Source organism: Corvus hawaiiensis, chromosome 4 (assembly GCF_020740725.1).
Source record: "Corvus hawaiiensis isolate bCorHaw1 chromosome 4, bCorHaw1.pri.cur, whole genome shotgun sequence".
Classification (NCBI taxonomy): domain Eukaryota; kingdom Metazoa; phylum Chordata; class Aves; order Passeriformes; family Corvidae; genus Corvus; species Corvus hawaiiensis.
This window is the reverse complement of record NC_063216.1, coordinates 79,462,574-79,475,063: the sequence shown is the minus strand read 5'-3', so window position 1 is coordinate 79,475,063 and position 12,490 is coordinate 79,462,574. Positions and strand designations below refer to the sequence as shown.

General features: G+C 63.2%; 1 protein-coding gene across 6 annotated transcripts in view; it reads right to left on the bottom strand.

Moving 5' to 3' along the window:
• SBF1 (SET binding factor 1) overlaps window positions 1-12,245 on the bottom strand; it is a 64,372-nt gene extending 52,127 nt beyond the window's left edge. For 5 of the 6 annotated variants that reach the window (XM_048300798.1, XM_048300800.1, XM_048300801.1 and 2 more), the window contains exon 1: window positions 12,122-12,245. In XM_048300798.1, the coding sequence (XP_048156755.1) occupies window positions 12,122-12,176 (55 nt within the window). In that variant the 5' untranslated portion in view covers window positions 12,177-12,245. The remainder of the gene's footprint in view (window positions 1-12,121) is intronic. The other variant, XM_048300802.1, reaches the window with a different exon arrangement.
• Between the last annotated feature and the right edge of the window lie 245 nt (window positions 12,246-12,490).

Below are 12,490 nucleotides of genomic sequence, written 5' to 3'. Positions count from 1 at the left end.
TGCTGCCTCGGGGAGCCACAGGTCCCTCCGCACCCCTCCGGTTCCGGGGCAGGACACGCTCTGCTCCCTTCCCTTGCCAGGAATTCTGTCCTGTCCCCATCCATCCTTCCCCACCAGTCTGGGGCTCCCCACGGTGCCAGCTGAGCTGCCAGCTGCTCTGCCCTGCAGCGCTCCCAGGAATCCCAGATAATTTGGGGTACAATCCTTAACAAGGACGTGTCCGATTCCACAGGCCGACAACACCAGGAGAAGCTGGGACTGCTTTGGGGCAGGTGGGGCCGCCTGGTTTGGGGTTTTTTGTTCGTTTTTATAACTTCACAGGGATATCGACCCTCCTGGAGCTGCATCCAGTGCTCCCACTGGGCACAGACGGGAACTTCACCTCTCAAACTGAAACTGCCTCCTTGCTCAGGACATCCAGCCCCACATCCCTGCAGGCCCCATCCCATCTCCAGCCCCACATCCCTGCAGGCCCCATCCCATCTCCAGCCCCACATCCCTGCGGGCCTCATCCCATCTCCAGCCCCACATCCCTGCGGGCCCCATCCCATCTCCAGCCCCACATCCCTGCGGGCCCCATCCCATCTCCAGCCCCACATCCCTGCGGGCCCCATCCCATCTCCAGCCCCACATCCCTGCGGGCCCCATCCCATCTCCAGCCCCACATCCCATATCCCATCCCATCTCCAGCCTCACATCCCATATCCCATCCCATCTCCAGCCCCACATCCCATATCCCATCCCATCTCCAGCCCCACATCCCTGCAGGCCCCATCCCATCTCCAGCCCCACATCCCTGCGGGCCTCATCCCATCTCCAGCCCCACATCCCATATCCCATCCCATCTCCAGCCCCACATCCCATATCCCATCCCATCTCCAGCCCCACATCCCTGAGGGCCTCATCCCATCTCCAGCCCCACATCCCATATCCCATCCCATCTCCAGCCCCACATCCCTGAGGGCCCCATCCCATCTCCAGCCCCACATCCCTGCAGGCCCCATCCCATCTCCAACCCCACATCCCTGCAGGCCCCATCCCATCTCCAGCCCCACATCCCATATCCCATCCCATCTCCAGCCCCACATCCCTGCAGGCCCCACCCCATCTCCAGCCCCACATCCCTGCAGGCCCCACCCCATCTCCAGCCCCACATCCCTGCAGGCCCCACCCCATCTCCAGCCCCACATCCCATATCCCATCCCATCTCCAGCCCCACATCCCTGAGGGCCTCATCCCATCTCCAGCCCCACATCCCATATCCCATCCCATCTCCAGCCCCACATCCCTGCGGGCCCCATCCCATCTCCAACCCCACATCCCTGCGGGCCCCACCCTGTCTCCCCACGGAGACGACACCTCCCCAGCCTTTCCCTCGCCCCCACAGCCTCTCCAGCCTCTCCCTCCTCGGATGTTCCCTCCTCCCACTCCCTGCGCGCTCTCGAACGCTTTGCACGAGGTGCGAAGGGAAATCTCCCCTTTTATGGGGAAAGGCAGCAGATCCCGGCTGGGGGAGCTGCCCCCAGCCCCGCTCCTCCCCCCACTCCCCGCCGCCCTTCCCGGGATGGGTTCCACAGCTCCCAGCTGCTCCCTCCGCTTCCCACCGCGCTTCCTACGGCCCTTGAGCCGGGAACAGATTTCTCCCAGGATGACTCAGAGGATCGAAGCCCTGTGCCTGTCTCATGACTCCACCGGGCAGGCTCCAGGCTGGATTTCTGGAGCAGCGGCAGCGCGGTGCTGCCGATTCATCCCCGCGTGCCGCCCGGCTGGGATGACGGATCACATTCCTTCTGCCTGGCCTGCTGCCACCTGCATCCCTCACAGCCAGGAGAAACGGCGGACACACACTCATGGATGCTCAGGAAGGGCCTTCAGGAAAAAGGAGCTGCTTTCTCTTGAGAAAAAACTTCACTGAAAAGGCCAAGGTCGCAGTCATGGAATCCTGGAATGGTTGGGTGGGAAGGGAGCTCAGAGCCCCTCCAGTGCCAGCCCTGCCATGGCAGGGACACCTCCCACTGTGCCAGGCTGCTCCAGCCCCAATGTCCAGCCTGGCCTTGGCCACTGCCAGGGATCCAGGGGATGAAGGAAGGAGCTCCAGCAGCTCATGGAGCTGCTCCTTGAAACCAGACCTGGATGCCAAGCATGGCAAACCTCGAGTTCTGCACCAGCACTAAACAGAAGTACAAAATCCCAACATCCTCGATAGAATTCCCAAGAGATCCAACACTTGTAAAAAGTCCTCGTATAAAAGCAGAGTTGCCAGGAAAACCTTGGGTCAGTGGGAGAATCCAGAAGAAAATCCACATTCCCACCCCCTGCATTAATGATGGTGAGGTGACTCCACTGCCAGGACTTGGGAGGAAAAGGAAAACAGGGATGCCACAGACAGGTGGGAACAGTGTGGATGCAGATTGTGTGGGACAGCAGCAAAGCAGCCTCCAAACGTGGCCCAAACCCACCCAAACGGAGGGAAAGAAAACGCGAAGTGAAAACACAGACCTGAGTCAGGAGAGCCGAGAGGAACTCGGAGAGGGAGGAAGGAGAAGTTCAAGGGAGGCAGAAATCCCCCCAGGAGAGCCCCACTCTGCTGGAGGAGCCGGGCCAGGAGAGGCCGGGAATGGCTCTGGGACACCCAGGACTGTCTGCAGTGCCACTGTGCCCCCTGCTCTGCTGGCACGCCACCGGGACAGCGCTGCACTCACCTGGAGAGGGGCTTGGGACAGGGGCAACTGCCAGGTGCGATTAGATGGGATATCGGGAAGAAATTCTTGGCTGTGAGGGTGCTGAGGCACTGCCACACTGAAATTCCTGCAGCTGCCCACCCTGCCCCTCCCCTGGCCCAGCCTGAGGCCGTTCCCTCTCCTCCTGTCCCTGTTCCCTGCGAGCAGAGCCCGATCCCGCCTGGCCCTCCTGACAGGGAGTTGTAGGAAACCACCTTCCTCAGCTTTCCAAACATCTCTGCAGGAATTCCCAGCCCTGGGAATACCGGACACACCCCCAGGCGGAGCTGACAGCCCTCTCCTGCAGACAATTCCTGCGGGAATCAGCCAGGGGCTCTCGCTGCTCCCGTGCGGAATCAGGGCGGCACCGTCCATCCCTGGCACTGTCTGACCTCCTTCCTGCCCGGGGCTGCTGAGCTCACCTTGATCCCATCCCGGAGCTTATCCCTGTCCTTCCCAATCACCTGCCTGTCCAGAGGGAGCCCAGCTGCCGCTCCCTGGGCTCATCCCGCGTGAAGCCACCAGAGTTGTGCTCATCCCTAAAGCCAGCCCGCGGCACGGCCCCGCCGGAGCCGGGCGAGGCTGAAGCCAACGATTGTGCTCGGCTGGGCCCTGACAGAGGCGCTGGGTGAGGGACAGCTGGGCAGTGTCCCCGAGCCCTGCCGAGGGACAGCGAGGCCCGAGCAGCGTCACCTGCCCGCGGTTCCAGCTCCTTGCCTGCCCCTGGAGAGCTCACTGCCAGCTGTCCCCGCCGAAGGGCATCAAAGCTGGCACGTGAAGGTGAGGATGAGCATGGGCATCCTGACGGGAATTTGCTGCGGGGCTGCCCAGGTCTCATGAACAGAAGCACGGCTGGGACTGCAGGTACCTCACAAACACCAAATACCAGGGCAAGGTCCTAAAACCAGGGCAGAGACTTTTCCCACATAAAACTGCAACGTTATGGCAGCTTTGGAGCAGAGCTGACTTGGAATCAGGGAATTGTTTGGGTTGGAAAAGTATCAGGTCCGACCATTCCCAGCACTGCCAAGGCCACCACTGACCCAAGTGACTCCACCCCTGCCCTGGGCAGCTGGACCAGGGCTGCACAGCCCTTTCCAGGAGGGAATTCCCCAACATCCAACCTGAGCCTCCCCTCTCTCCTGTCCCTGTTCCCTGCCAGCAGAGCCCGACCCCCCCGGCTGCCCCCTCCTGTCAGGGACTTGTGCAGAGCCACAAGGTCCCCCCGAGCCTCCTTTGCTCCAGCCTGAGCCCCTTTCCAGCTCCCTCAGCCGCTCCTGGGGCTCCAGCCCCTTCCCAGCTCCCTGCCCTGGACAGGAGCACTGGGAGGTTTCAGAAGGACAGTGTGCAGGAGGCCGCTGTCACTGCTCCCCCTGGATGCAGGGCCGAGCCCCTCGGAGCATCCCAGCTGGGATCACTGGGATCAGACGGGCACGGCCCCAGCCCTGCTCTGGGAAGGGTGTGACAGTGACAGTGAGACACAAGTGGCCTTATCTGGGCCATCAGCAGAGCCCCGGCCGGGGCAGGAAGATGCTGCAGAGCTCACGGAGAAGCTGCTTTGCTGCACTTCCTGCAGCTCCCCACAGAAACATCTCGGCTGCTCGCACACCACACTCAGCTCTTCCTCCCCAAAAACTCCCTCCCGCTGCCTCGTCTCGATCAAAGAGCTCACAGACACAAAAATAACGTGCAAGGCTCTCCGGATCCCAGCGACGAGGCCGCGGGAGCTGCCAAACGTGCGGCTGCTCCCTGCCAGGGGACACGTGGCACTCGGAGCCACTCCATGAACAAAAACCTCTGGAACTGGTGCGGGAGGCAGGGAGAGGGAGGGCCCTCACTGCTGCTCCCCACATGCCCCGACCCCCATCCACTGCCTGCCCCTGAAACCAGTCCCCAAATCCTCCCACAGGGTCCCCAAATCCTCCCACAGGGTCCCACCAGTCCCCAAATCCTCTGGGCCTCCCCTGGGACCAGCTGCCACGGCGGAAGGGATGAACACGCTCTGGATATGTGAAGGATCATTCCCAGGAGCAGGAATTCCCTGCCCCAAGGCCTGCAGGCTCTCCGAGCTCGGGTTTGCCACAACAGCAGCATTTAGTGGTCAGGAGCTCCGGAGCCACGGCAGGAACAGAGTGGCCCTGGAGGCATCAGCGCCACGATCCCGGAGAGAGGTGGGAGAAAAGCTCCTCCAGATCCTGTCCAATCCCTGCGGATCATCCCTGATCCCCCCAGGTGTCCCAGGGAACCAAACCAAAGGGGTTTTCGGGGTTAACTCCTCCCCCTGCAGCCCGGGCAGCTCCAGGGCAGCTCCAGTTTGGGGTTTGTTTGTGTTTTTAGCACCCATGAAACCGCAGCTGCTGCGCCAGCCCAGTGCTGGGAACGGGAAAAGGGAACCGGCTGCAAGGAAAGGCTTCGGATTCAGGGAGAAACACGAGCTGGGGCCGGAGAGACCAGAGAGAAAAGTGCTAAATCCTCCTTGCAGCAAATAAAATATCACAAACGGGGCAAGGATCTGGTACAACAGCTGGGTTAGGTCCGTGTCCAGCTCACCTTCAGCCACCTCCCCAAAGCAGGAACGGGTACACTCCAAGGAACACCGGACAACCTCCCTGGCCACAGCAGCAGGGAATTCTGGCAAGGAAATCCAGCTGGACACGGGAATGTCCCCTCCAAAGGGGGAGAAACGACCAGCCCAGAGCTCCATCTCTGATTTCCCTGCTCCACGTCCAGCCTGACCCATCCCACACCGATAACAACAACGTTCATTCCGACATGGAAAAGGAGGGGCAGCCAGGATGGTGTCCAGGGCAGGGAGCTGGGAAGGGTCTGGAGCCCCAGGAGCGGCTGAGGGAGCTGGAAAGGGGCTCAGCCTGGAGCAAAGGAGGCTCAGGGGGGACCTTGTGGCTCTGCACAAGTCCCTGACAGGAGGGGGCAGCCGGGGGGGTCGGGCTCTGCTGGCAGGGAACAGGGACAGGAGGAGAGGGAACGGCCTCAGGCTGGGCCAGGGGAGGGGCAGGGTGGGCACCAGCAGGAATTTCCCCATGGAAAGGGTGCTCAGGCCTTGGCAGGGGCTGCCCAGGGAGCTTTGGAGTGCCCATCCCTGCAGGGATTTAAAATCCATGTGGATGTGGCACTTGGGAACATGGGCAGTGGTGGCCTTGGCAGCACTGGGAACGGTTGGACTGGGTGGGCTCCGAGGGGTTTTCCAACCTAAACAACCCCGAGATTCCATAATGAATCTCTCCCCATCCACAAACACACCTCGCTGGAGCTGGAGGGGCTCAGGCCCAGCTCAGGCCCAACCCCGGCCCTCAGCCCTGGCACTGCCCGAGGACAGCTCTGAGCCCTGTCACTGTCACTGTCCGGCCTCTGACCACGGGGTGGGACCCGCAGCCCACGGAGCTGCTCCTCCTGGGCAGGACTTCAAAGGGAAGGAGACGAGGATTAATGGAGCAGCTGGGATCGGAGGAGCCACAGTTCCCAGGCCGCTGGATGCAGCTGGAAGCTGTGCGGGCTGGTGGGAGGGGTGACCCCTTCCACAGGCACCCAGTGGCTGCACATGGAATCAGGGAACCCCAGACTGCTCTGGGTGGGAAGGACCTTAAACATCACCCAGTGCCAGCCCTGCCATGGCAGGGACACCTCCCACTGTCCCAGGCTGCTCCAGCCCCAATGTCCAGCCTGGCCTTGGCCACTGCCAGGGATCCAGGGGCAGCCCCAGCTGCTCTGGGCACCCTGGGCCAGGGCCTGCCCACCCTCCCAGCCAGCAATTCCCAATTCCCAGTCTCCCATCCAGCCCTGCCCTCTGGCACTGGGAAGCCATTCCCTGGCTCCTGTCCCTCCATGCCTTGGCCCCAGTCCCTCTGCAGCTCTCCTGGAGCCCCTTCAGGCCCTGCAAGGGGCTCTCAGCTCTCCCTGGAGCTTCTCCTCTCCAGGGGAACATTCCCAGCTCTCCCAGCCTGGCTCCAGAGGGGCTCCATGCCTGGAGCAGCTCCAGGGCCTCTCTGGATTTACCCCCTGTGCACATCCCCACCTTTCCCGCAGCAGGGCACGTGGCTGGGAGCATCTCTGCACGTGGCAGGGCCATTCCCCACCTCTCTTTCCCTGAGCAAATATTGACCCAGCAAACAGCTCCACCACTGCTGCCAACCCCGGGGGCTTTTCCACGGCCAGGATTTTGCTGGACGTTCCCAGAACCGGCTGAGTCAAACCTGAGTCACTCAGCCACGGCCACGCACGACAGAGTGACACGGATGGGTCCCACCAGGAGAGCTGGAACCCAACCCAACCCAACCACGGGAGGGACAGCAGCGGGATGAGCCCTGAGAGCCCTGCCCTGGCCTGTGGATCCACCTCAGCTTCTCCCAGCAGGAACTAACTCCAGCCCCAGGAGCTGCCAGCACCCCAGGAAGGGCAGGAGTGTCCTGAGTCCTGTCTGTGCCCTCACTCCTCACACAACCCACACAAAAACCACCCCAAAACCTGCCCCAAACACCTCACAGAAAGAGGCAGCTCCGAGCACGGAGCGGCTGCCTCCTGTGCCACCCTCCTCCTCCTACGGAGCCACCGAGCCCCAGGCTGGGCTGAGTGAGGAGCTTTCTGTGCAGGGAGGGCACAAACGTGGGGTGATGAGCACAGAAATAGAGAAACCACCGCGATTTCCCGAGGCCTCTGAGCAGCCTCGGCATCATCTACACCCAACCTGACACCCACGGGACAGCAGCACCTCCCGGCTCTCCGGGACTGCAGCAGGGATCAGTCCTGGAATGGCTGGGTGGGAAGGGAGCTCAGAGCCCCTCCAGTGCCAGCCCTGCCATGGCAGGGACACCTCCCACTGTGCCAGGCTGCTCCAGCCCCAATGTCCAGCCTGGCCTTGGCCACTGCCAGGGATCCAGGGGCAGCCCCAGCTGCTCTGGGCACCCTGGGCCAGCCCCTCCCCACCCTCCCAGCCAGCAATTCCCAATTCCCAATCTCCCATCCAGCCCTGCCATCCGGCAGCGTAAAGCCTCTGGGAAATCCCAAATTGATCCCAAGCCGGGTCTTGGCTCCCATCATCCAGGCTGTGCCCATCCAGTGCTCCCTATCCAAAATTTCCAGACTCCTTCAGCCACACAGTTTGGAATTGAACTGTCCTGGACTCTCAGAGCACAGGGGATGCACAGAGAAAACCCCTCAGATCCCAAGGTAGAACCAGGCACAATCCCAGCTCTGGGAAGCTGTCATCTGTCTGCGGCGCTGGGAAGAGCCAGGAGAATTAAAAACATCCATTTCCAGGGAATAACATGAGCAATCAGCACACAGTAAAACAGACACTGGCATGGAAGGATCCGATTCCCACTGCCAGGAGCATTGAGCTCCACGCTTTTCCCTGGAGCCCCTGTCCCACACAGCCCCACGGAGCGGGCCGGGTGTCGGGCACAGCTGGGGGACACGGGGACGCCGTGCCAGGCAGGTGGGGTGTCTCTGCTCTGCATTCCCGGACACAGCCCCTGCGGCTCCACAAACCAGGAAAAGCATCCGGACGCCCGCCTGGATCACAGACACCCCGTGCAGCCGGAGCAGCTCACGGCCCCGGTCCCACAGCCAAACCCACAGCCCCTGAGAGAGTTCAGAGCCCTTTTCTGCCCCTTGCAGAGGAGCAGGACGTGGTCCCAGGCCCTGCACCACAGCCCCAGGGCATGGGGCTGTTCCAGGAAACCCCATGGTCATGGCAGCTCCAGCAGCAGCACTCAGTGACCCCAGTGACCCCGGCATGGCCTCGCTCCAGCCTGGATCTGCCTTCGGTTTTGTTCCCACAAACTGCACTGAGCCACGGCAACATCTCATGGAGCCAGGCTGCGAGGGAAGGGAAGGCTCCAGGGAGAGCTGAGAGCCCCTTGCAGGGCCTAAAGGGGCTCCAGGAGAGCTGCAGAGGGACTGGGGCCAAGGCATGGAGGGCCAGGAGCCAGGGAATGGCTTCCCAGTGCCAGAGGGCAGGGCTGGATGGGAGATTGGCAATTGGGAATTGCTGGCTGGGAGGGTGGGCAGGCCCTGGCCCAGGGTGCCCAGAGCAGCTGGGGCTGCCCCTGGATCCCTGGCAGTGGCCAAGGCCAGGCTGGACATTGGGGCTGGAGCAGCCTGGCACAGTGGGAGGTGTCCCTGCCATGGCAGGGCTGGCACTGGAGGGGCTCTGAGCTCCCTTCCCACCCACTCCAGCCTGAGATTGTATCTCTGGAGATGCTGCAGAGCCACCTCAGCTCCCATCACCCCACCAGACCTTTCCCTTTCACATCCCCAACTGCAAACCCGTCCCTGCCTGACCACAAATCCCACAGGCACGGAACCCGTGGCACTCAGCAGCACCCGGGAACGCGCCGGGGCTCCGGTGGTGCCGAGGGGCCCGTCCAGCCCTGGTGCAGCTCAGCCCAGCTTTGTTTACAGGTGGGGTTTTTACAGGGGAGGTGCCAGCCTGGCATGGCCCAGCATGGCACAGCCCAGCCTGGCACGGCCCACGGCTCTGCCAGACCAACCCAACCTGTACAGCAATTAGTCACCGGCAGATGAGCGCCGCTGCCCTTCCTCCCACGTTATCTAAGCAGGGAGGGGGGTGGGAAAACAGGGCAGCGAGCCGGGAATGCTGCCAGCCTGATCCCAAAAATCACAGAGCCGGTGTCGGTCCATCTCTGCATCCCTGGGGACAGGCTGGCACATCCTGGGGGCACGGCCAGGAGAACACTAGGATGCCTCCAGACTGGGATGGGACAGGGTTTGCTTTGGCTGTCACAGAGATGCCACAAGTCCTGGGTGCCTCATCCTGGAGAGGTCACGCCTGACTGTGCCATCCCAGCAGCCAGGAGGCTTGGGCTGTGTCCGGGACCTGTCCCTTCCCATGGCATCCTGGATCCATCCCCTTCCCATGGCATCCTGGATCCATCCCCTCCCCATGGCATCCCGGACCTGTCCCTTCCCATGGCATCCTGGATCCATCTCCCCACAACATCCCAGACCTGTCCCTTCCCATGGCATCCTGGATCCATCCCCTCCCCACAGAGAGGAGTTAAGCCAAAACAAAATGAATATTTACATCAGAGGAACACGATTCGTTAAGGGTGAGCTCTTCCCTTTCCAGGGTCACAGAATCATGGAGTGATTTGGGTGGGAAGGGACCAGAAAGTTCATCTCAATCCACCCCCTGCCATGGCAGGGACACCTCCCACTGTGCCAGGCTGCTCCAGCCCCAATGTCCAGCCTGGCCTTGGCCACTGCCAGGGATCCAGGGGCAGCCACAGCTGCTCTGGGAATTCTATTCCAGGGCCTGCCCACCCTCCCAGCCAGCAATTCCCAATTCCCAAGATCCCACCTGAGCCTGTTCTTACTTTTGCCTGTCCCACTACAGCCAACCACACCACCTCGCAGCACCGTCCCTCTCCCCATAACAAATCCCAAATGACCCCAGACACACGTGGGATGTTTCTGTTCCCTTGGAAACTCAGGCTCTGGGAGTCACAGCAAGGAAATCCAGGCTGAAGGAACCCGAGGAACACCAGGAAGGAATTCCTGGAGAATTCCTGGAAGCAATGCCAGGCCAAAGGAACGCCGGGTCCAAGTAATGCTGGGTCCCTCAGCCCCACCAGTCCCATACCAGTTTGAAGCACCAGTTTGAAGGTGCAGGTAGCAGCTGCAGCATCCTCAGGGAGGAGATGAGGAAGAAGATGCAGGAGGAAGCACTTGGAAGCGGGACAAAGGGGGTACAACCACGCAGCATCGCTCCAGCCCTCCCCTTGCTCCTGAGACAACGTGGAATCTGCTCCCAGACGGAATCCTGGAATCCCCCCCGCCAGCTCCTGCAGCCCTCCCACCCCTGGCATGGTCTGACCCACGGGAGAGCAGCTCCTGCTCATCCCAGTGCCACAGGACAACGGGAAATTCCACTGGGGGAAAATGCCTGCAATAACAACAGTAACAACAATAACCAAAACCCAAACCAACAGCACACGATCAGAAAGCCCTCAGGAAACACCAAGTCGGATGCAGCCTGCTCTGCTCTCCAGCATTCCCCACACACACCTCGTTCCTCCTGCCCTCCACAAGGGACCCCCGGCTGCTCCGGGCTTGGAGAGACGGCGGATGGGGCTGGGATCCTCAGGGAGCACTGCAAACCCTGGCACCGTGGATCTGAACCGAGCTCCTGGCCCCAGCAGCACCCCACAACAACCAAACCCACGGCAGAACAAGGATTCCCCTTCCGCAGCTCCCAGCACAGGCTCGGAATCACCTGAGCCAGCAGCCTGGGAACGTGCCAGGTGGGAAGGGATGCTCGGGGGGAGTTCTGCAACAAAGCCCTGATTTTAGGGCACTTCACCTCCTTTGTGATGCTGCCAAGGCTCATTTTCCCCAGAAGCTGTTGGGGGCAGGAAGCAGAAGGAAATACAATGGAAAGAGACCCTAAATCCCAAATAAGGGACACCCCACAACCAAAACAACCATCACTAGCACCTGACGGCAAGCAGGGATGCAGGAGAGGACGAAGGAATGAGGTGTCCCACAGATCTGGGGGTCAGGAGCATCCGAGAGAGCAAGGAGGGCACAAGGACCTGCCTGAGGGGGCTGTGGATGCCTGGGGGAGCAGGGCTGGGAGCAGGGGTTACAACACCCCATCCCAGCGGCTGTGGGTGCCTGGGGAATGGGGCTGGGGGCACAACACCCCATCCCAGGGGCTGTGGGTGCCTGGGGAATGGGGCTGGGGGCACAACACCCCATCCCAGGGGCTGTGGGTGCCTGGGGAATGGGGCTGGGGGCACAACACCCCATCCCAGGGGCTGTGGGTGCCCACTGGAAGCAGGATTGGGAGCACCATGTCCCATCCCTGGGGCTGTGGATGCGCAGGGCACCAGGCCTGGGGACATGCCCGGAGGACAGCAGTGCCCCCCCTCCGAGCCCAGCCGATGTTTCCGGAGCGGTGACAGCTCGCGCATGGCGGGGGAGGGGGACAGACTGAAAACACCCAAACCGTGAATCCGCGGAACCGCGCAGGGGCGGCTCCGGCTGCCGGGGCGGCGGGAGCTTCCCCGGGGGCTGCTCAGAGGGGCCTCACGGGGGGCTAAGAGCTGCCCGGCCCGGGACCGGCCACGGCTCCGCAGCCCCGGGATGGGCCCGCAGCCCCGGGACGGCTCCGCACGCCCGGCCCGGGCTCACCCCGCACACCCGCGACGGCCCCGCAACCTCGTCCCAAGCCCGCACCCTGGTCCAGGACCACCCTATACCCCCGGCCCCGCAGCCCCGGCCCGAGCTCACACCGCACCCCCGGCCCGGGCTTACCCCGCACCCCCGGCCCCGCACCCACCCCACACGCCCGGCCCCGCATCCCCGGCCAGGGCGGCCCCGCGCGGGCCCGGCCCCCCCCGCGTCCCTCTGCCGCTCACCGCGCTTGCCGGGGTCGTATCCCACGAGCACGAAGTAGTCTGCCAGGCGGGCCATGGCGGCGGGGGCGGCCCGGGCCGGCCCCGGGAGCCCCGCGAGGCCGCACTCGGCTCCTCAGGGCGCCGCCGCCCGCCCGCGCCCACCGCCCGCCGCCACCGCCATCTTGGCCCCGCGCGCACCGCGCCTGCGCCAGCGCCGGGCGCCGCGGGGCCGGGGCCGCGCCTCCCATTGGCTGCGGGCGGGCGGGGCCCCGCCTCCCATTGGCTGCGGGCGGGCGGGGCCCCGCCTCCCATTGGCTGCGAGCGGGCGGGGCGGGGCGGGGCTCGGAGGGGGCGGGGCCGGGGCGCGGGGCTTCCCCGAGGGGGAGGGGA